This window comes from Marmota flaviventris, chromosome 2, assembly GCF_047511675.1.
Source record: "Marmota flaviventris isolate mMarFla1 chromosome 2, mMarFla1.hap1, whole genome shotgun sequence".
Classification (NCBI taxonomy): Eukaryota; Metazoa; Chordata; class Mammalia; order Rodentia; family Sciuridae; genus Marmota; species Marmota flaviventris.
This window is the reverse complement of record NC_092499.1, coordinates 48,860,095-48,880,662: the sequence shown is the minus strand read 5'-3', so window position 1 is coordinate 48,880,662 and position 20,568 is coordinate 48,860,095. Positions and strand designations below refer to the sequence as shown.

Below are 20,568 nucleotides of genomic sequence, written 5' to 3'. Positions count from 1 at the left end.
AGAACAATGTAAAGCAGGATGTAGGGGCATACACCTGTAATCCCAGTGACTTGGGAAGTTGAGCAGGAGGATCCCAACTTTGAGGCCTGCCTCAACAACCTTGTCTCAAGATAAAAAGCAAAAAGAACTGGGGATGTAGCTCAGTGGTAGAGCAACCCTGGCTTCAATCTGAAGTACTGGGTGGAGGGGAAAAAAGAATGTAGAGGTCGAGTGTGTGGCTCAGTGATAAAGCACTTGCCTAGCATGCACCCATGTACCAGATCCTGGGTTCTATCCCTAGCACAGGAAAAAAAAAAAGTGTAGAGTAAAACTACATTTCTAGGTAGGTAGTTTTAAGTGACAGCTTCAGGTGTAAAGTTTATTGTCTATAATACTAAAATATGTATGAAAGAAAAAATATTTCAAAATAGAAGTACATTCTTAGCATTTCCAAGCATTCTTGTACTAACATGCACTCTAAAAAATAGCTCTTTGGTCTTGATATAACCAAAGTTGATTTTATATCTTCATCCTGAAATGATGCTACTTCAGTAATGAGTCAACAAAAATATCTGCATGTTCTAGATGAAACCCATTATGAACTACTACTATGGGATATTTCTACTAAGTCACTCTTCTACCAAAGCGTTCTGAAAATAAAAAGTAAAGATAGCATAGTAATTATTAGTTTTTATTAATTTAGAGCATTTGAAGTATAAAAATAAAAGGCTTTTTAACATACTGTATATACACACACAGCCTTCTGTTGTACATCCTTTCCAAGGTGATTTTTTAAATTTATATTTCAGCCCAATATTCAATAAGTGGATCATTAAAAACAGAAAACCAAGAGAAACAAGAATGTGTCTATGTTGCACAACTGCATTCTATCCTTGCAGGTAATACTCTTGCATACTGTGAGAGAGAACTATATGCACAGAGGCCATGAAATTAAATGTTTAACCCTGCCATGTGGACAAAATGGAAAAGGATTTCCAAAGAGTGCATTTGCCAATTTAATATCAACCCTTCACCCTCTAAGAAACAGAGGAAATGTTAACATTAAATAATAAGAATAGTGTTTAAAAATTAAATAGTCCTAATCCCATATCCCATTCCATTTTCCTTCTCAAGAGTTTTTAAAGTGGCTTCAAATAATAATTTACTTTGAATAGCAAATTGTATTTGGACTTTCTGTTGTCTTTTTTAAATTATTCCACTGGAATTTATGGTTGCTAAAAACAAAAACAAAAAGATGAAGGAAGAGAAATGATATCACTAATATTAGATTTTTAAAAATAAAGGATCCAGAAAACCATAAATAACAATAACAAGAGATTAATTTAGATAAAGAAAATAACATTTAGTTTTGTTTCCATACAACATTTGATATTTTTTTTAAAGATGCTTAGTAGCCACCTAAAAACATTTGATAGAAAATAATTCTGTACTTTTTTTGACAGTTTTTCTGGACATCAGGTGAGTCCTTGTATGGTCTGGTTTTAAAGTCTCCACCAAAATATTGGATAGGATCATTGTTCCATTTGGTTTATAGTCTATTTTCTCACCAGACTAGGAACTCCAGATGTCAATTGGAGTTTTACAAGATCAAAGGAAGACTATGGCCCTGAGAGTTCATCTGCTCTTTCTGCTTATTCTTCTCAGAAGTTGTAATCCTCTGTTTGTAGCACTAGACTTCAGTTGCTTTAGAAATAAATGCAGTTCAAAGCTCTCTATAAGTTATCTGCTGCTTGCAAAAAAGCAGTTCCTAGAACATTACTTGTATGTCAGAAATCTGCTTAGTGTTTACAACCTAGTGATTTGAAAAACTAACTGATCTAGCCATCTAAGTATTAAAGGAAGCCATGAAACCTATGAGGCAGAACTGGATTGCCATGTCGCTGTGCACAGCACAGATATGAAGAAGTTGAAATCACTCAATGAATGCATCTTTAACCTCCATATCCAATGAGGTGCCCTTTTAGTTATTGCACAGAATTAATACCAAAAAAAGCCCACAATATATTAATTTTCCAATAAATGAATTGTACCAATGTTCTAAAAATGTATTTTAAAGCCTATATTGCCAAGCAGGAAGAATTTCCTAAACAGAAGGTATAAGAACTGTAGAATTTTACCAAAGAAAAATCAATTGTTTCAAAATACAACACATAATCACATGCTCACACACACATATATCCCACAGCTCTATTATTAACATTAAAGTGAAAAAGAAATTGGTCTAGTAAGATTTATCAGTTAATCTGCATCCTGTAATTCCAGAAATGAATAAAGGGAATTCATTAAAATTAAATAGCATTTGTATTTCTAATACCACCACCAATTTACGTACATGTGAAACATGTTCTGTACAACAATGTAAACTTCACAGCAAGCCATTGTTACATTCATTAGAGCAGAATTTTCCATTTTCTTTAAGTTACAACATAATTTTGGGCTGTGATTGCTGAACACACAGGTAAGCCAACAATAACAGTACAATTTAGTTTCACAGTGGTTTTCTTAACATAAAGTTCATTTTAAGTGTCTTTGTAAAACATTTCACATTAAACTTGCTTCTAAGTGACTTCCTTTAGAGCCTTTCTCATTCAGATATTTTCCACCCCCTTATCTTTATATGCTTGGCATGTGTGTTGTTTGACTAGAATATAAAATGGGAGACTAGCTTGTTTTATCTGTTTTTTGAGTCCTTTGCTGTAGAAAGAAAGTGTCCTTCATGATGCTGATGCCTTCACTGCCCACACAAAATTTGGGGGCAAGTTGAGGTCCAGGAGCCCAAGAAGCCCACCACCAAACAAAGACAGAGATGTTGCCAGAAAGTCACCTTTGCAAAAAAGAAAGAAAAACAAAATAGAGAGGAGGTGGGGTTGGGGAGAGGGGGATATCCCATGGCATGAAGACACAAATGCACCACCCAGAGTCCATATTTACAAACTAATAGAAAATATAAACATTACTGTATTTGGAACCAAGACAAAACACCAGGAGCTAAATTCAGAAATTGCTTGTGTTCTACATATTTATCAACAAAATAGGTTATCTCTTAAAAATAAACAAAGGATCACTCAAACAAGTCAATTATTGATTGGTTTCCTAATGGTAAATTAAGGCTTACTTGGTCACCTTATTTGATTAGAGGGTGTAGCATAACTTTTTTTTCTACATGTGTTTTTCTTTATTGATTTTGCAAAATCTCAACAATTGCACATTTCAAAAGTTCAGGTTGATTTAGAATAAATATACATGTGTGGTTTTACCAAAGACTAGTTTAAAAGTTCCTTAAGCCCTTTGAGGGGTGTAGATTTCTTCACTACGTTAAAACAGTGTGTGGGCAACACAAAAGTCTCATTCAATCCTTAACGTTGCTTTTGTTTTAAAATCCTAAGTCGTGTCAGGTTTTCTGCAAGAAAGAGGTTATGGCAAGAAATATTTAAGTGTCATCAGCACAAAGGATGTGAGTCTGTAAAGCCAGCTCTCCAGGCAAGAAGGGTAGAAGGCAGGAGGGGTGAGATGTGAAACCTGGGAAAGTGGGGAGGATGTGCTGAGAAGGGGAGACCCGAGAGCAGCTGCTGGAGACGGAATTTCTCATCAGAGTGCAGAAGCGGTGACAGAATGACTACCTTCTCTGGCTGCCTGCATTCCCTTGAAGGCCAGCGATGCCGGAATGTCACAGTTGTGGGGGGACAGTGGGGTGCCACCCGCATGTTGCCACCCATGTCCAGCAACGTAACCAGAAGGAGCAGCGCTGTAGGTCATGTAAGGTGACACTTGGGCTGGGGTGGGGTAAGGAGCCATGCTGGATGCTGACACAAAACTGCTCACAGCTGGGAGACCGTTTGGTGCCTAAGAGAAAAAGAGATGAAAAATAATCACATTTTTTGTAATCCACAGGTTCTTAGAAAGAAGCAAAATATAAATTCTGAGCAAGCTAACAATATTATTACTATACTTTCTGAAGCATTTTTTTTAGATCTGATCTGAATTACATTCTAAAGGCACTCAAAGTTTTGCTACTTAAACAAATGAGGCTGAAAAGCAAGATATTATTCTTTCCACAAAAATGTTAAGGAAGCTACAACCAGAAAGTTCACACTATTTGCTTTTGCAACTTGGAAATGTAGGAAGGAGAAGCAGGGCAAAGAAAGAATTAATGGTGATTAAATACTCTCAGAAATCTGTTCAGCTGTCCACACTGCCTTTGTCAACTATCCCAATGCCTTGGTTTTGTTTGGCTCTTTTGTTGAGGCATTTGTGACTGCCCTGGTTGGTATAGCTTTCATTTCCAGTAAAAAAAGGGCACAGAGTATGGGCTGTCACATTAGAAATACAAAATTAGCAAGACTTTATTTCCTTTCTGATAAAATTTTGGAAGAAAATAAATAAAAACATGGCCCATATTTTAAGACATCAAGTTGAAAATGCTGGTTGGACAAAAGACACGTAAAATCATGTTTTGTCTTGCAAGTGTTTTGTTTGTTTGTTTGTTTAATGAACACTGGGATTTTTTTCCAAAATTTTATCAGAAAGGAAATTGTCTAGCCAAATACAAATTAACTGCATATGCATGGCTTTAAAATTGGAAATTTTGCTTGAAAATGTTTTGTGCTCAATAGTGTGAGTATTTAAAACCCATATGAACAAATCTCTTGAAATTAACTTAGATCTTTGTTTGAAAAAAAAAAATCTTTGTTTGCAAACAAAACGCAACAGCCCTGGCAGGCAAGCCTGCCTAGAAACCAGTGCTCTTTTGGCACCCAATAAATTATTGTTGGTATCGTTACTATTAACAACACCAAAAACACCCTGATTTCTAATCCTACTTCTGGCATGAACACTCGGCACTCTTCTTCAAGTAGCTTATTTTTTTTTCTCCTCTATTTCTACACTATTTAGAGATAAATAATGAAGCCTATTTCCTGGTCATGACATGAATGGGCTAACACATTAACATATTTCCTAGTGAAAATATAAGTAAATATGAGAATTCAATTAGAAAACTCAATTTAATTCTTAAATAAATCAGACATATCTTAGTTATTTTATCCAATTCAATTACAAAACAGAAATTGTTGTTTTTTATATTTTCCTTTTTTTCAGCACTGGGGATTGAACCTAGGGCCTTGTACTGCTAAGCATGAGCTCTTCCATTCAGCTTCATCACTCGCCCTGGAAATTGTTTTATATTTAATTTACTTGGCTATTATTTTCATTTTTACACCTGTGAGAATGCAATGGTAGGGTCTCAAAAAGTATGTTTGAAATGAAAGTGTGTGTGTGTGTGTGTGTGTGTGTAGTAGTAGTAGTAGTAGTAGTAGTAGAATATGTACGTGGGTGTAGTTGAGCATTTCTCATGAATTTCTGACAAAATAAGAAAAAAATATATTAACCTTGTATCTTGGGTTTGGAAGAACATACACCTTGGTGTTCTTCTATGTGTCAATGTTTACTCTTTGAAAAATGGGGGAAAAGAAAGGAAATTAAAGTTTCTTGAGTGTCTACTGTGTCTTAGGCACCAAGAAATATTCAACATATATTACAGAATTATGAGGATTAATGAATTGTAAACTGTTGGGTTTATCACAATTACAAGATAATATATTATGAATATGATATAATGTTCAATTGAAATTAAAATATATTTCAAGGGATCCCAAGAAAGATGCTGCATTTTTTTAAACAAAACACAGCATCATTAGCAAAGAAACCATTGCGTATCACCATCGGAAAAAAAAAACGGATGTAGATGGAAGGATTTATCCATTTACTCCAAGCCAAGTGGCCAGTCCATGGCCATGAATTAAAAGAATTTATCACCCCTGTCTGATGCAGGGTCTTCTGTAGTGCATCATGCTGTTTTTTTTTTTTTTTCTGGAAAATTAGAAGACAGATCCAATTAATATCAAACTAGACTGTCTTTTGAGATAACATTTAGTAAAAGATTCTTTCCTCTTCTAGAACTCAATTCTCATTGTTACATTCTTTTTTTTTTTTTCTTTTTAAAAAAATCCTTTTTTCTCCATTTTGAGAATGACTAATTATGTCTCAAATGGCTAATTTTATCTCACATTAAGGTTCTCAGAAAATGAACGTCAAGATAGTTATCAATCCAGCATTTCATAGAGATTACAGTTTTAATCACTTTTCTTCAGAGTTTCCCCAATAATCTGAAAGAAATTTACGTTTAGAATGGGATCATTCCAATAGAATTATGGAAAGATGTTCACATCAGTACTTGGCCTTCTCCTAGGGATAATTAGTATTTAATACTATTGATCAGTGTGCACCTAGAAAAGTAAAATAAGAATGTTAAGGCCTGGGAATACAGCTCAGTGGTAGAAAGCATTCTTGGCTTGTAAAGACCCTGCATTTCATCCCAAGACACTGACCCTGGAATATAAACCATGCTGAATATGACTTTCATCTTAGATAATGCTCCTGGAATTTAGGGAAAGCAAAATATCAGACTTAGGCCTTACCTTCAGGTACCTTACTTACTCCATGACTATATTCATTTATCAAGCATAAAAAAATACTACCATTTTATACCTTTATGTCCAATTTCTCATACTTAGCATACCAAACTTCCTTTATGTTATTATTCTACTAGTATTAAACACTTCAAAGTTCTCTAAAATCTACAATCTTTATTTAGTGTCACTTTATTGATAGAATCCCCTCTGTATTACAGAAAGGGTAGAAAGAAAAGCTCAAAAAGGGGTGATTTCTTCTTGCTTAGTGTTTGCTTTAAAAAAACCAACCTTAGTATAAAAGCAGCAGTATAAAAATAATAACCTTAGCTTTTCCTTGGGTTAAATAATGACCTAGATTAGGGGGAGTCTTAACTTTTCATTTTACTTTTGAAGTTCAGATTTAGAAATTTAGAAAAAAATGAGTAAGCAAGAGAGAACAACTGGCTTCAAAATGTTCCTGCCTCCTGCCACCTACACTATTCATTCATTCTAATGACTCAATAAACACATCAATTTTCTCACTATTAATTTTGAAACATGACATTAGTAAAAGATATAAATCTCTACTGGGTAAAGTAATTGTTATTTATGAAGCAATCACTGAAAGAGTAAAATTTTCCACTGCAAAGGAAACAACTACAGGTAGCATTGATATTTGTTTATTCTTTCGAGTAAAAGAGTACACGACTTAAACTCCCCAAATCTGTTTAATGTTTTCATTGAAGGGCATGTAATTAATCTGAAAAGCTAGCTAGCTGAGTACGCTACCAAATGTACACCATAAATATAGTGGGAGCAAACATGCTAAATTACTCTATTTAATTGGATTGTAAATATGATTTATAAATCAACCAACATATGGAATCCCCAGGGAAGAGTAAACAAATTTTCCAAATGAAACTTCAGCAATGGGCATGTAATGGAAATCTCATTTTTGAAAATGACTTTGCCTAAATATTTAATAAATAAGACCTCAACCCATCAATTTATTTTTCGTGTAGATCTTCTATGGGAGCCTTGAGAATTCCTTACTCTGAAGGACTATGCAAGGGCCTTCCCTATAGCATATTATCTTCTGCCTAACTTTGAAAATAAGATTTACTAATACAAAGAAAAACAGACCAAAATGCATACCCTGAAAAAAAAATAAGTTATTTCTTTGTGGAGTATTTTTAGGAAAAAACTTTCATCACACGGACATTACAGGAAACAGTCTAAAACAATATTTAAAATGAAATGTAGTTCTGGTTATAGTTATCAGAGAAGAATGAAAGCATGAACTTTCATTTCACCTGTTCTAAAATATGAGAGAAGTAGATTTTTCAGTTTTTAAAAAGTAGTTTTAATGAACATGTTGAAAAGCTATGTCAGCAGAGGGCTAGATTAGAACCTGTTCAAAGACAGGGACTTGCCTTAATTACCTTGTATCCCCATAAAATAGAACACATCTTATACATTTTCTAAACTCAAGTTACTATAGGTTTGTGAAAGCAAAAGATGTGGTAGTTTAAGGACAAAACAAAAAGCTAGGTACCCTTTATCACAGAGCTAACATTATACTTTAAACAAAATGAATAAAGTTGTTAAAAAAGTAAACAAAATTTCTAAACTACACATTTCATTATTGGATTTATGATTATTCCATTTTTTCCTCTTTTCCTTCCAAGAAAATGGAATTGCAGTAGTATCCAAATACTTGTGATCATAGGGAGGGGGGATTGTTATGATAACTGGCAATTAGAGCTTATAGTTTATTTTTCAACTTTGGGGAATTGTCTGCTCAACATATTCTCTCTTGAAGAAAACACAAATTACAGTGTCAGAATCTCTACCCCAATCTATCATCCGCTTATCAGCACTACCTGGTCGTCTCCTTCTCATAAAATATATTTACCTTGGCTTTATGTTAAAGTATATTTAGCCACAATGAAGTTGTACTTCACCTAGAATTTCAATATTGATATCATAATCAAGAAAAAGTTTCATATCTGCAAATAAGCAAGATGCTTTTTTGGTGAAATCATTTTCCTGACTATTGTTCTTCCCTTGTTAATTCATTATGTAATGACCTACTAAAACAAACCTGATAAAATGAAAAGATGGTTACAAAGATGGTTTTAACATTCACCCACAAGGATCTTAATTATGTTTAGTTATCACACTGCAGAGCTAAATGTTTTCAGGTAGTGGGAAGCTGCTGCACAGTACTTAAAAAGTTTCCAATTTTTAATTCTAATTTTTCTAAAATATTATTAAAATTGGTGTAGCCTTCAACAGCTTATTCTTAAAAGTTTCATTTTGTGTTTTGTTGACACATAATAATTGTGCAATTGATGGGGTGCAGTGTGGTATTTGGATACATGCATACATTGTGTAATAATCAAATCATGGTTTTTAGAACATCCACTGCCTCAAGCATTTATTATCATTTCCTGGGTAAGAACATTAAGAACCCTTTCTTTGAGTTATTTTGAATAAGCTTAAAATTTCTTAATTATCCTTTCCTGATATTTTATATGACACATTTTACTGGTATAAAATTAATTTTGATTAAAACTAATACTAGTTAAAAGTTAGCCAGGTCAAATAATATTTTTCATAATAGCTAATATTATCAATTTCAAACACTCTTTATTGGTATTTGTCTAAGATTTCATTCTGTATAAAATTATAAATTATTTAACAAAAGTTAACTTTATTTGAAGTGAAGAAAATTCAGTATAATTTAACTTCTTCCTTCATGAGAACTATATGTTCCCAAGGACAGCTAGTTTTTAAAATAATGCACTAGAAAATTACATTCAGGATTCTGAATACTATCTTCAATTCAAAGACAATGTACAAGTGAATGCTTTGCGAAAATTTCAGATCATGTCTTTAAATTTAACTGTTTTCACAACATATTTAATTCTGAACTTTTAGAAATTCAAGTATTTATAGACTATTCTCTATTTCTGATATCTGAATTTGTAATTGGTGTTATATTAAAGTTACTGAGTTAACATATGCGACCCCAAAATGAAGAAACTGAAAACTTGTAAATCTACCATTCAGATTACTTTAAAGGACCAGATAAGCAATAATTTTTTTCTGAGAAAGAATATTCATTTGTAGAAAAGAACAATATAGTTACTTATAAACTGTTTGAATAAAACAAGGCATTAATTTGCCAAGTTCCATGTAAAAAGGGCAGATATAGTCCAACCTCTTGTTTGTCTATTTAATGTTCTTTTGCCATTTGATTATATTCAATAGCAGTTTTATGCTTTTAACAGAACAGAATCAGTCATTAGGACCAGGGAACATTGTTGCCATTCAGAATTAGCTGAGATTAAAATGTCCAGCTCAATATTAAATGTAGGTGGAAAAGCTAAAAGAAGTAAATATTCTATCTTCAGAGATACTCAATAAAGTCTTCTGAATAATAATATGTCAATTAGGGTGTAGTGTTAATGTGTAAGAGAAAATTTTAATATTCTAAACTAATTTTTAAAACAAAAGATATGTATATAGCTGCACAGTCCTCTTTCTATCTTCCCGTGTAATTTAAAAATAAAAACTGTAGATTACAGTAATCAATAGGATCCATAATTAGTTGCCAGTTCAGCCGTTTGGTAATTTTATAGGGGACTTCTGAGAAAATGTGCTCTAAGCCCTGATTCTGAATTCTCAATTTCCTCCTTTATACACTAAAATGAAACTGGTATAATATCATTTTGCATTATTTAATAACAACCATAAATGCTCTGAAATTATTTTAGGCAAAAATTTTCAGCTTTTGTCAAAAACTTTCAAGTTTTGATAGTTATTCATACAGAGGGGGAAATGTTACCTGAGTTCACATTTTGGTTGGAATATAATAACATTTTGAAAGATTACAAGTAAGAGAAATGCACACACACACATATGCTATACACTTCACCTTTGCATTTTTATAAGTGAATGTTAATATATCACTTTACCCTCAATGAAGGTAAAGTCCAAAACGGATAAAAAACTGATACAACCTAAGCTTATATGCCTATGTAGCCTATTGTCAGTATTAAGCACTATTTTAATAATCATAATAGACTAGCAACTGACTTACATTACGCTTAGAAACTTTTCATATTCTGAAATTCTGCATCATTTTAATTACCTACCTACATGACAAAGCAGAAGACAAGCATGTTACAATTCAGAACTTTTAAATATTAAAATCATTTTTATTCTGTAAAAAAAATAAAATGTGTTCTCAAATATTTAGAGCAATATGTGGCCACTGATTGAAATCACTTGCTTTTGTAAAACTAACTAATCAATAATAAATATGATTTCAAATTCAGTGTATAAAAGGTAATCTATTTTAGTGTTCAGAATACATAGAGTGGATTATTTGAAATCATATTTAATTTTTTCATTTTAAATTAATTGACAGATTGGTTTTGAAATGTATCATAAATTAACCATTTCTTCAATATAAATCAAAAGAATAAAATGATTTACAACATATGTAAGTCAAAAGAGTAAAAATGAAAATAACTATAAATGTTTTGGATTTAAGGCTGGTTTATACATAAACTGGGTTCATCAACTACACAGGAGAATTAGAAACTTTTAAAACTATACTTCACAATATGTTATTCCAAGAAATGATGAGCTAATAAAAAGTACTAAATACCTATTTAAATGCTTGCTATTATGTTCAGTGTTTTGTATACACCCTTTTTAGTGTTTGTAACAAAATGCCTTGACTTTTTTTTTTTTTTTTTTTTTTGCTATGGGCTTTCTAAACAACGTGTATTATTTTAAATATGGCTGATTTTTAAAAGTCAATCTGTAGCATTTAGAACGTAGGTAATATTTACTGAGTGCTTACTATGTGCCATATGGTTGCATCATCTCATTGAATTCTCATATCTTTTGAGGTTGGGACTATTATTTCTTCCTTTTAAAGATAAAGAAATGAGGGCTCTAAAAAATTAAATAACTTGCTTAAGAAGTGGTGGTGCTAGATCAGAGCTTCTAACCATTGTACATATTTGATGAGTGGTGAAATAAATGGGGCCCTTTTGTAAAAGAAAACGATAAACTTCCTTATAATATCCCATTGGCATTCTTTGCACAGAAAGAGATAAGGAAGAGGATTCTCCTCTGGCTATTTTCTGTGTGGTGTTTATCATGGGATAGCTGATATGCATTCTGACTCTGATTGAACGAAATCAGGGAGGGAAGAGGAAGTGGAACTGGGCTTTGTTAGAGAAAATAGTGACAAGGACCACACACACCAGGCTGTCCCCCATGAATAAGAATAATAAATTCTTATTATTAATAAATTCCACTGGAGTTTAAAAGCTGATTTTTATCCTATAAGAAAGCATTAAACTTTGGAAGCCTTCAAAATAATCAAACAAAAACTAAGTATTCTGAGGCTTTGAAATTGGAGTTGGGGATTAAGAAATTTGCAAACCTACAGAGGTCTGTCTGCTCAAGGAAATCTTAGTCTGCCTTCAAGTCCGGGTTTTGAGAGTTTCGAACTCTTGACTATCTTAGTGATGAATTTAGACTCAGTCTCTTGGGTTTTCGTTGTGGTGATTCCTTAGCTTCCCCCCACACCCCAGGGGGAGGGGGACACAAGTGTTTTAAATTTTATTTTGGAGAGTTGGGGGTGGGACGGAGGGAAAGAAAAATTAAATGGTCCAAAGCCAGTCCGTATAATTTGAGGTTTTCTCACTAACCTCCCTTGGGAGAGGACGATGCGACCTTTAATCGGGAAATGGTAACTTTGTTAGGTTTCTCTGGTTGCCCCTCTGGTCTCTCTCGGAACCACCTTTGGGGAGCGGTCGGAGCTCGAGGTCCCGCGACAGGCGTCCCGCAGGGCCGAGCGACCATCCTCTTGCGCCCCTGGCTCCGAGGCCGCGATCCATCTCGGGCGCTGTTCTGAGAACCCCAGGCTGCGAGGCCCCGGCCTTTAGGAAATTCCTTTTTTGGTTAATTCTAGCCCCTTTGCGAATAACGGAAGGGCTTCAGGCGCGGCCTGCCCGCGCTCCCGGGTCCAAACAGGCCTGAAAGCGCTTCCCAGGGCCGCGCCTGAGGGAGGCACACGCCCTGGCGCGCGCTCCTGGCCTCTGGCGGGCGGGGGTGAGGGGGTCGTGGCCTCCACTCTGCCCTCGGAGGCTCGAGCCTCGGTCCTGCCTCCATCAACTGGGAATCCGGCTAGTGGCAGCAGCAGGTCCTCAGCCTGGGTTTCTCTCGGTTAGGGCCCAGAAAGGGACCCGAGTCCTCCACCTCCCAAACCCCTCCGCCGCGCGACCCACCTGGCCAGGCCCTTGCCTCCTCACCTGGCCGTACTTGACTTCCTGCTCCAAGGCTCCCTTCTCCAGCCCGTTGACCGCGTGCGGAGCGGCAGCAGGGAAGTTGTTGCGGCCCAGGCTGCTCCACTCCTCCACCTTGGGGCTGTGGTAGGGGGAGCTGTCGCTCACTCCTGGGAAGGAGGAGAAGATGTCAAGCTGATGGCTTGCCCGCTTGCCCCCCTCTGGAGACGCGGCCGGAACCTAGCCTAGCAACCAGAGTGCTCCCGGACTACAATCTCGGGGCGGGGGCGGGAAGAGAGTGGCCCAGAGGGTCCCTGTGGCCATCTGCGGCCTCCACCACTCACAGCCCAGGACCTAGTAAAGTTGTACTCGCCTAAGAGTAGGCCTCTCTGAGTCGTTCCACCCCTGCCTGCATGAAGATAGTTTGGGATTTGGGGAAGTTTTGCCTTTTGTTTTCAAGCAGCCTTGGATTTCCCTCCTCCTTTCCGTGGAAGAAACTTGAGAATTTTCCCGAATGAACCTCACAGAAAGAACCTGTGAGGTTGAATACCTTTTTCTTTAACCTGGGGCGAACTGGAGGGAGGTGGTAAAGATCTGAGATTCTGGCAGTTTGAAAATGGAGAGAGAAGTGCCCTGACCTGAGGTACCTGGCTTGGTGCTCAGAGACATCTAGAAAAGTGCTCACTGCATTGTGGGGATCTGGTACTTATGTCAACAAATAGGGCTAAAGACCTGCAAAGTCCTTTGCAAACAAATACATAAATGATGCACACAATACACATGCAAAATGCAAGATTTCCAACTTGTTTGAGCAAGGGACTATTCTTCTGTGCTCTCTGTACACATTAAATATATGAGGTTATATGTGTATGACTCAAAAATAAATTCTGTCGCTGACACTGTAAATAGCACCAGTGACAGTGGCAGAAATACAGAGGGTTTTTTTTTTTAAGTATAAGAGAAAATGAAATAAAAATGAAAGTAGAATCAAGTATTAAGAAAAGGGGGAAAGCCACCAGTTATCCTTTTATTTCTTGAAGGAGATGCAAAGAAAATTATATAGTGTAAGGTGATTACCACAATATCGATGGTTGTGCATATTGAATTACTGGCATCTTTAAGTGACCAAATAAAATTTTAAAGGAGATACTTAGACCACAAGTGATGTCTTTTTGTTTCCTATTTTGGAGCTAGGGATTGAAGGGTGAGCTTTGACAAAGCCACCATAGCTTAATTTTAAACACTTCCATCCAAAACAGTGTTTTAAAGGGGTGATCATTTTAAAGAAATTATCATTCTGTGTTTACAGATTTGTCTGAAACCATGTTGTTCAAAGCTGACATCCACAATCAACAACAATGAAAAGTTGTGCCTCTCCGTGATCCTATACTTTCCTAATTGACATTTGGTCTGATTGTAGGATCCCTAGAGAAGAAAAATTTTCTTTTCAACTCCATCAGCCTTTTTTCACTATGTCTCCCCCTTCCAAAGAAATAGATTGTGCTCCTATTTTTTGCACCAAGAGACTGTTTGGGTCCAGAACTGCCTGAGTTCTTTGCCTCTCCAGACAAAAGGCACTTGGTGGGCACAAGCCTGAAGTTATCTTAAGAAATTGAGATCCCCCTGTGAGCTTCCATTTCTGCTGATCTCACACTTTCCCATGAACAGGGGCTTCCTTTAAATGTCAGTGAGGTCAGTTTATCCTATAAATCAAGGGCAAACTCTCTCCAACTAAAGCCCCAACTAGCTCCAAATAAGACAAAACTGGATTCCTGTAAATTCATGGTCAAAAAACAAGAAGATGAGAAATCAGGGCCCTGCTTTAATTGCTTAAAAAGGTAATTGTGCCAATGTGGTGGCAACTGCAAAAGGCAGGAAATAATTAAAGGAACTATTTCCCCCTTTCCTATTTAGTTTTTTTCCCCCTCTGCACTTTTTAAACTTTATGCTGAGAAATTAAGAAGGTAGGCTATCTCTGCATTATTTAAATTCTGTGTCTACCGCATTTTTACTTTCTTTTCTCCCTACCAAGAAAGAAGTTAACGCCTTTTTATTTATTTTTTAACAGCGCAGTAAAAGAAAACAAACACAGGTCTCCTGCGGAAGCCAGACTGAGCAGGAGGGCTCCGGGAATCGTTCTGACCACGCGAAAGACCTCAGGACTCGGCAAGGTCAGGGGTGAGAAAGGAAAGGAACAGTGGGGTGGCATCGCTGAAGCCTTGCAAGAACTAGATACACGTCCACTTGTTTCCCGGGGACTAGGGGACCCTAAAAGAAAGGGGCAGGCTCGGGGACAACAGTAGAAAAGACGGCATATAATTTTGTCTGCGTCATATGCAGTGGTACTGATGTCTCTGTTAAGGTAAAAGTGAGGTGGGGGGAGGAGAAAGGGGAACCCGGAATCAGCTAAATGCAAGTTACAAAGTTACTAGTAGTAACCGGGACCTCCGTTTCCGAGGAAAATGAAGTGAAGCATAAGAATGAAACCAATTAGGTGACATTTGAACTTCCTGCCTGAGCGAATTTGGCCTGATTGCCTGAATCCGAGAAGAATATTACAATTTCCACAACGTATGAGACTGCTAGCAGTCACATCTAATCCCCCAAACAAGTTGCCTGTAGCGGCATCTGCCGCCGGCAACCTTAAGTCGGCTCGGGCCTCCAGGGCTGCGCCCCAAGTGGGCCCGGGCAGCGCTCACCAAGCCAGCCAGCCCGCTGAGGCTGCCGCAGTGCGAGGGGCGGGGGAGGGTGGAAAATGCGAACCATGTGTTGGGGACGGGGGGATGTTATGGGTCTGGTAGTTTGAGATGAGGCTGGAGACTGTGTGTGGCAAGGAAACAAGGGGCATGAGTTTCAAGTTAATGAGATCAGGACACCCCCTGGAAAGTCTCCTTACGTTTCCAAAGGAAAAAAAAAAAAAGCCTCAGGTGGTGGGATAGGCACCGAGCCCGAGGCCGCAGACACTGGGATCCCCGCGGGGGTGCGAAGACAGGCTCTGCACGTCCTCGCGCTAGGTCTCTGAGCCCTTACCTTGGTCGGTGATGGAGCGGATGCCCAGGATGTCGGTGACAGAGTGCGAAGAGGGCCAGGTGCGCGGCATGGCCACCGAGCCGGGGATGGCGGGCACCCCGGGTGGCGTGGGCACCTTGGCGGCAGCCGCCGTGATGGGACTGGGGTATGAGTAGATGTGGTTGTAGGGAAGCGCAGGCTGCGGCGCGGGCTGGTGCTGCTTGTATGAGTCGTAATGACCCTGTTGGGCCAAGTTGCCGATCTTGTTGCGCAGAATGCGACTGATGGAACTCACCGAGGGCACGTTGTACTTGTCGCACACGCCGTCCGCCAGCAGGCGGTCCCGGATCTCCCAGGCGAAGATGCCGGGGTCCCTCTGCTTGTAGGTCCGGATGTGTTTCACTACGGTGGGAGTGGTGACCCGGGGCTTGCTGCCCCCGATGGCTCCTGGCAAGATCGAGCCTGTCTCATTGTAGCGCGCCAGGATCTTGCTGACGCAGCCGTGAGAGACCCGTAGCTGGCGGCTGATGTCACACGGTCGGATGCCCAGTTGGGCCAGTTCCACAATGCGAAGCCTGATGGCGTTGGGCAGCGGCCTTCCGTTCACGAACACTCCTCCCAGCTGGTTCACCTCCCCGAAAGCTGGCTCTGCAAAAGGAACACACAGCGCGCGGGGACGCGCACCCGCCGCTTGGGACAGCCGCCTGCCACTTGGACTGTGAGTGTCCGGGGACAGAACTAACGCACCCACCCCTGACTAACCACTTGTACTGTCCCCAAACCATAGGTCCCCGAACATTGCCGAACGGCCCCAAACAATCTCGGGTCGGTTGGGATCCCTTTCTCAACCCTGCGTGGGGGCGGCTGCTACAGGCAAGTAGAGTGGCGAGACTCAGGGCCGCTCCAGTGTTGAAGTCTCCGAAGCAGGCGGGGAAATCCGTCTTGACGCCCGAACGCGCCCCTCCTAGCCAAAAGTCCATGGGCCGCTCCTCCCCACCACCAACTCGTCACCAGCGCCGCTCCCGGAGACCCGCGCAAAGTCTAGGGGAAGCTGGAAAGTTTTTGTTTGCGTGTGTGTGCGTGTGTAAAACAAAACTTGGGTTTCCACTGGAGCTGTAGAGCTCGCCAATGCCACAGCTCCTTTCTCTTAAAATCAGAAAATGGCACCAACAGAAACCCAGTAGCCAGCGTTCGGATTGAACTGCTGTGCGTCGCTGACCCTTAGCGTGTTCCTACAACTTGTAGGAACACGAGCAAAGTCAATAAGGAGAGTGTGAGCGCTCAGTGGCGCGCGCCCTCGCACTCCCTCCCTCCCTCCCTCGCCCGCTCGCTCCCTCCCTCCCTCCCTTCTCGGTTCTGACAGCGTCCCTCGCCGCCACTCACCCATTGCTCCGAACAGTACACCAACCGGGCCCCAGTTCCACACTCCCAGAAAAAAACTTTTCTCACGGCCTCAGTGGCCCGGCCTGTTGCTGCTCCGGGTTGCTGGTACCTCAGCTTCTCCCCGGGAGGAGGAGGCGAGAGTGCAAAAGGAAGGAGTAAAAGGAAGTCTGTGCCCTGATGAAAGAGGCTTGAGTTCTGCATTTCAATCTAAGCAGTAACGTGGGCTGGGCTGAGTAGGGCCGGGCGGCTCTGTCTATCACTCACTAAGGGCACACCCCCAAAGAGGAGGGTCCGAGGGCAAGCTGCGTGATGATTGGTGTCGTTCGGTGAGTGACAGCGCGGTCCGGGAAACTCCTTCCGCTGTCTTTTTCAGGCTGGCTCCACACCTGGGTGACTAAATAGAATGAAAATGGGTATTTGACATCTTTCCGGGGGGCGGCACAGCAGACAGCAAATCAGGCTGCTAAAAATGCTGAATAAGCAAATGAAAGCGTTTGGTCTGAATATGAATGACTAGGAGGGGATGGAGACCTTGGAGACCCCTAGGTGGGAACGTGGAACATCTCAGAATGGAAGTTAAGACTCTAGGTGGGAAGCGCGGCACTGTTTACAAGGATGGGGGAGTCTTAGAATAACCGACCATGCAGGACTTTGGGGGCTAGCAGGAGGGAAGTTCTGTTACCCACCGATTCTACCTCATTCCAGACTACTCCAGGTGGCAAGAACGTAGGTGTGAGAAGGTAGGTGGGTCAGAGAGACCAGTGGGTAGCTGTGAGGCCGAGCCAGAGGTGTTAAGGCCAAGGAGGCCCCTCTTGCGGCTGACTTAGCACACTGAACTCATCCAGGAGCGCAGTGTCAACTTGGGCTCCAAGCAGAGATCTCGCCTGTGCGTAAAACAGTCACACGCACACAACCTTGCTGTGTGCAGAGAACTTAACTACACGTAGCTAAAGCTGGCTCACACTCCCACGTCGACCGATCACCAGTGCATAAGGAGCTCCCGATAAAGGCCAGCGGTCGGGGTAGAGGCCACCCCCCGCAGTATTCAGCTATGGTGCAGGGCAGTGAGTTCTTGGTGTAAGAATTTGCCAGGGCCCTCCAAACCAGTGAGCCATAGCAAAAGGGTCTTATTTAAATGTGTCAGTCTTAGTCCCAAGAAGGCAGACAACGGAGACTACATATGTATGTAATTCTGGTGACTTCTATTTAGCTACCAGAGGCCCTGGGACTCTGCCTATATTTGAATTTTCACTTTCGTTCACTCTGTCTAAAGTGTACACTATGCTTTTTGGAGGCCAAGCTTATTAATATTTGAAGTAAAGTCTGTGAAGAATGTGAACAAAATAATAAACAAGGTGAACATTTTAAATGAATCTGTGAGTTCCTACTACTTCGGATAGAGAACAATGATAGTGCTACTTGATGGTCACGACGCTCCTTCTTGTGTACACAGTATTTAAGCTGATCCTCCCACAGTCCCGAGGTATGTGTGTGGCTACACAGAGGGAAGCTGACTGGGCCCAGATGGCTAGCCAACAAATGACAAGAACCCAGGAAAAAAGTAATGATCAGCTGTGCTTCTCAGAATGAACATTGATCTCCAGATCCTCGCGCTTCTATGGTGGGGACACATTCTAAATCCGAATTTACTTAGAGTCTGAAGGATTTGAAAGATAAAGACGAATTTAAACACGTTTGATTTTTCATAATCGGGATCTTGTGAAACGTCTTAAATCTAGAAATACTTGAATTTATTCCCTTTTTTTGGTTGGTTTCAAATGTTTAAAGTCTTCTCCACGTTTGACTTGAGAGATTTTACCCTGGTCTGATACCCAATACCTGTTATGTGGCACCTCCTGGCGCTTTACAACAAGGAGGGCTCTTGGGAATCCAAGATTTTTTAAAGTAGCTCCTTCTTAGGGATAACGTGTAAATTAATTGAGACTTTTCGACTTCAGAGCTGAGTTTACGATTTTGCCTTAGGCTTGCGCTAAGGAATGAACAGGCTCTACGACTTGATCAGGAATGCCCTCCCCCCCACCCAGACACTGGCAGTGAGTGGCGACCTCTAAACAGATTCATTGCCCCACTTCAGGGCACCCAGTGAGCGTTTTCTCACTCTTTGGGGCCGCTATGCCGTTACAGGGTTCTTCAGCCTACAGGTTGGCAAGACCCGATGCCCCGCTGAGGGTCTAACACCACCAGCCAGGAGTGATCCAGAGATCCATATGGTTCAGCGCTTGGGCTAGGTGGACTTAACATACAACATCCTCTTTCTCTCGGTCATCTCCTTCAGCAGTCACGCATCTCACTGGCTCACGCTCAGGTCCGCTGCCATCCACCTGCTGGAGTTGGCTGTAGCTGAGCACATGTAGCCTTAGTTACCGCGAACTCCCTTAGGCACGCTTAGACAGCTTGTCACTGAGCACATAGGTTCCCGCGGTGCGGAGCTCAGCAGGCCCACCTCTCGCGGGCGGTGGAGGGTGCTAAGCGCTATCAGCTCAAAGCGCGCAAAGAGTCATTCTTTGACGCTGTGGGCCACTAAGCATCCCAGGGAAGCGGAAGCCTACATACTGAGGAGCAGAAACACAGAAGCAAACACTGGCAGCTGGATCCTAGCTGGAAGGGCTGGTGCTGAATCCTCCGAACGGGGGTCAGGGGTCGCACACTGAGTGTAGGGGCGAAATAGCTGAGCCAGAGCAACTGACCTGGAGGAGAGGAATTAGGAAGAAGGGAGAGAGAAGAGAGAGAATAGGGATACGGGACTTGGAGAAATAGCAAGGGTCACCTGGGGTCAGCGCCCCCTGGTTACTGCCCGTTCTGGACGCAGGAGATCACACAGGGATCGGAAGAATTTCGATTAAAAGGAAATTTAAGACCAAAACCAAAACACAACCAGTAAGGCCTGCAGCTGGTTCTAGCCAGGGAGAAGCCAAAAGCTTTTCCCTAGGCGCTGTCGAGGCCTTCTCCGAGGGGTAACCCCTTCTCTGGGTAAATATTTATTCAATGGGAGACTGGAAGCTGGCCGGGCCAGAAAGTGTGAAGGAGGAGGCTAACCGGGTGGGGGGAATCCACACACTTGGCACTGATCTTACCCCGGGGTACACCCGCTGGCGGAAAGCCGGGCCCAGGACGGCTGGGCCTGGGCTTACAGGTGGGGAAGCTTTAGCCCTCAGTGCTTTTTCTCGGCTGGACTCAGCCCTGCCCCCGCGGACCCAGGCAGGATGTTTTAAAGTCTCCATAAATCAGTCAGCGGTCCCAGTGTCACGGGCCATCACCTGTGGCGCGCCCCTCCTGGCTCTAGCGGGATCTGAGGAGAGACATGGAGACCGGGAATCTAGCTCCTTCCAAGGCCGCCCTCAAGAGACCTGGCAGACAGCACCCAAGAGCTACTGAGATCATTAAGGGGTGCT

The 20,568-nt window shown here is 40.9% G+C and overlaps 1 protein-coding gene across 1 annotated transcript; it reads right to left on the bottom strand.

Annotated features, from left to right (window-relative positions):
• Window positions 1-3,588: 3,588 nt before the first annotated feature.
• On the bottom strand, window positions 3,589-16,752 carry Pax9 (paired box 9). The gene is given in 4 exon segments (XM_027929728.2): window positions 3,589-3,843; window positions 12,791-12,933; window positions 15,794-16,437; window positions 16,439-16,752. Coding segments are annotated over 4 exon segments (1,356 nt in total).
• Window positions 16,753-20,568: the final 3,816 nt, after the last annotated feature.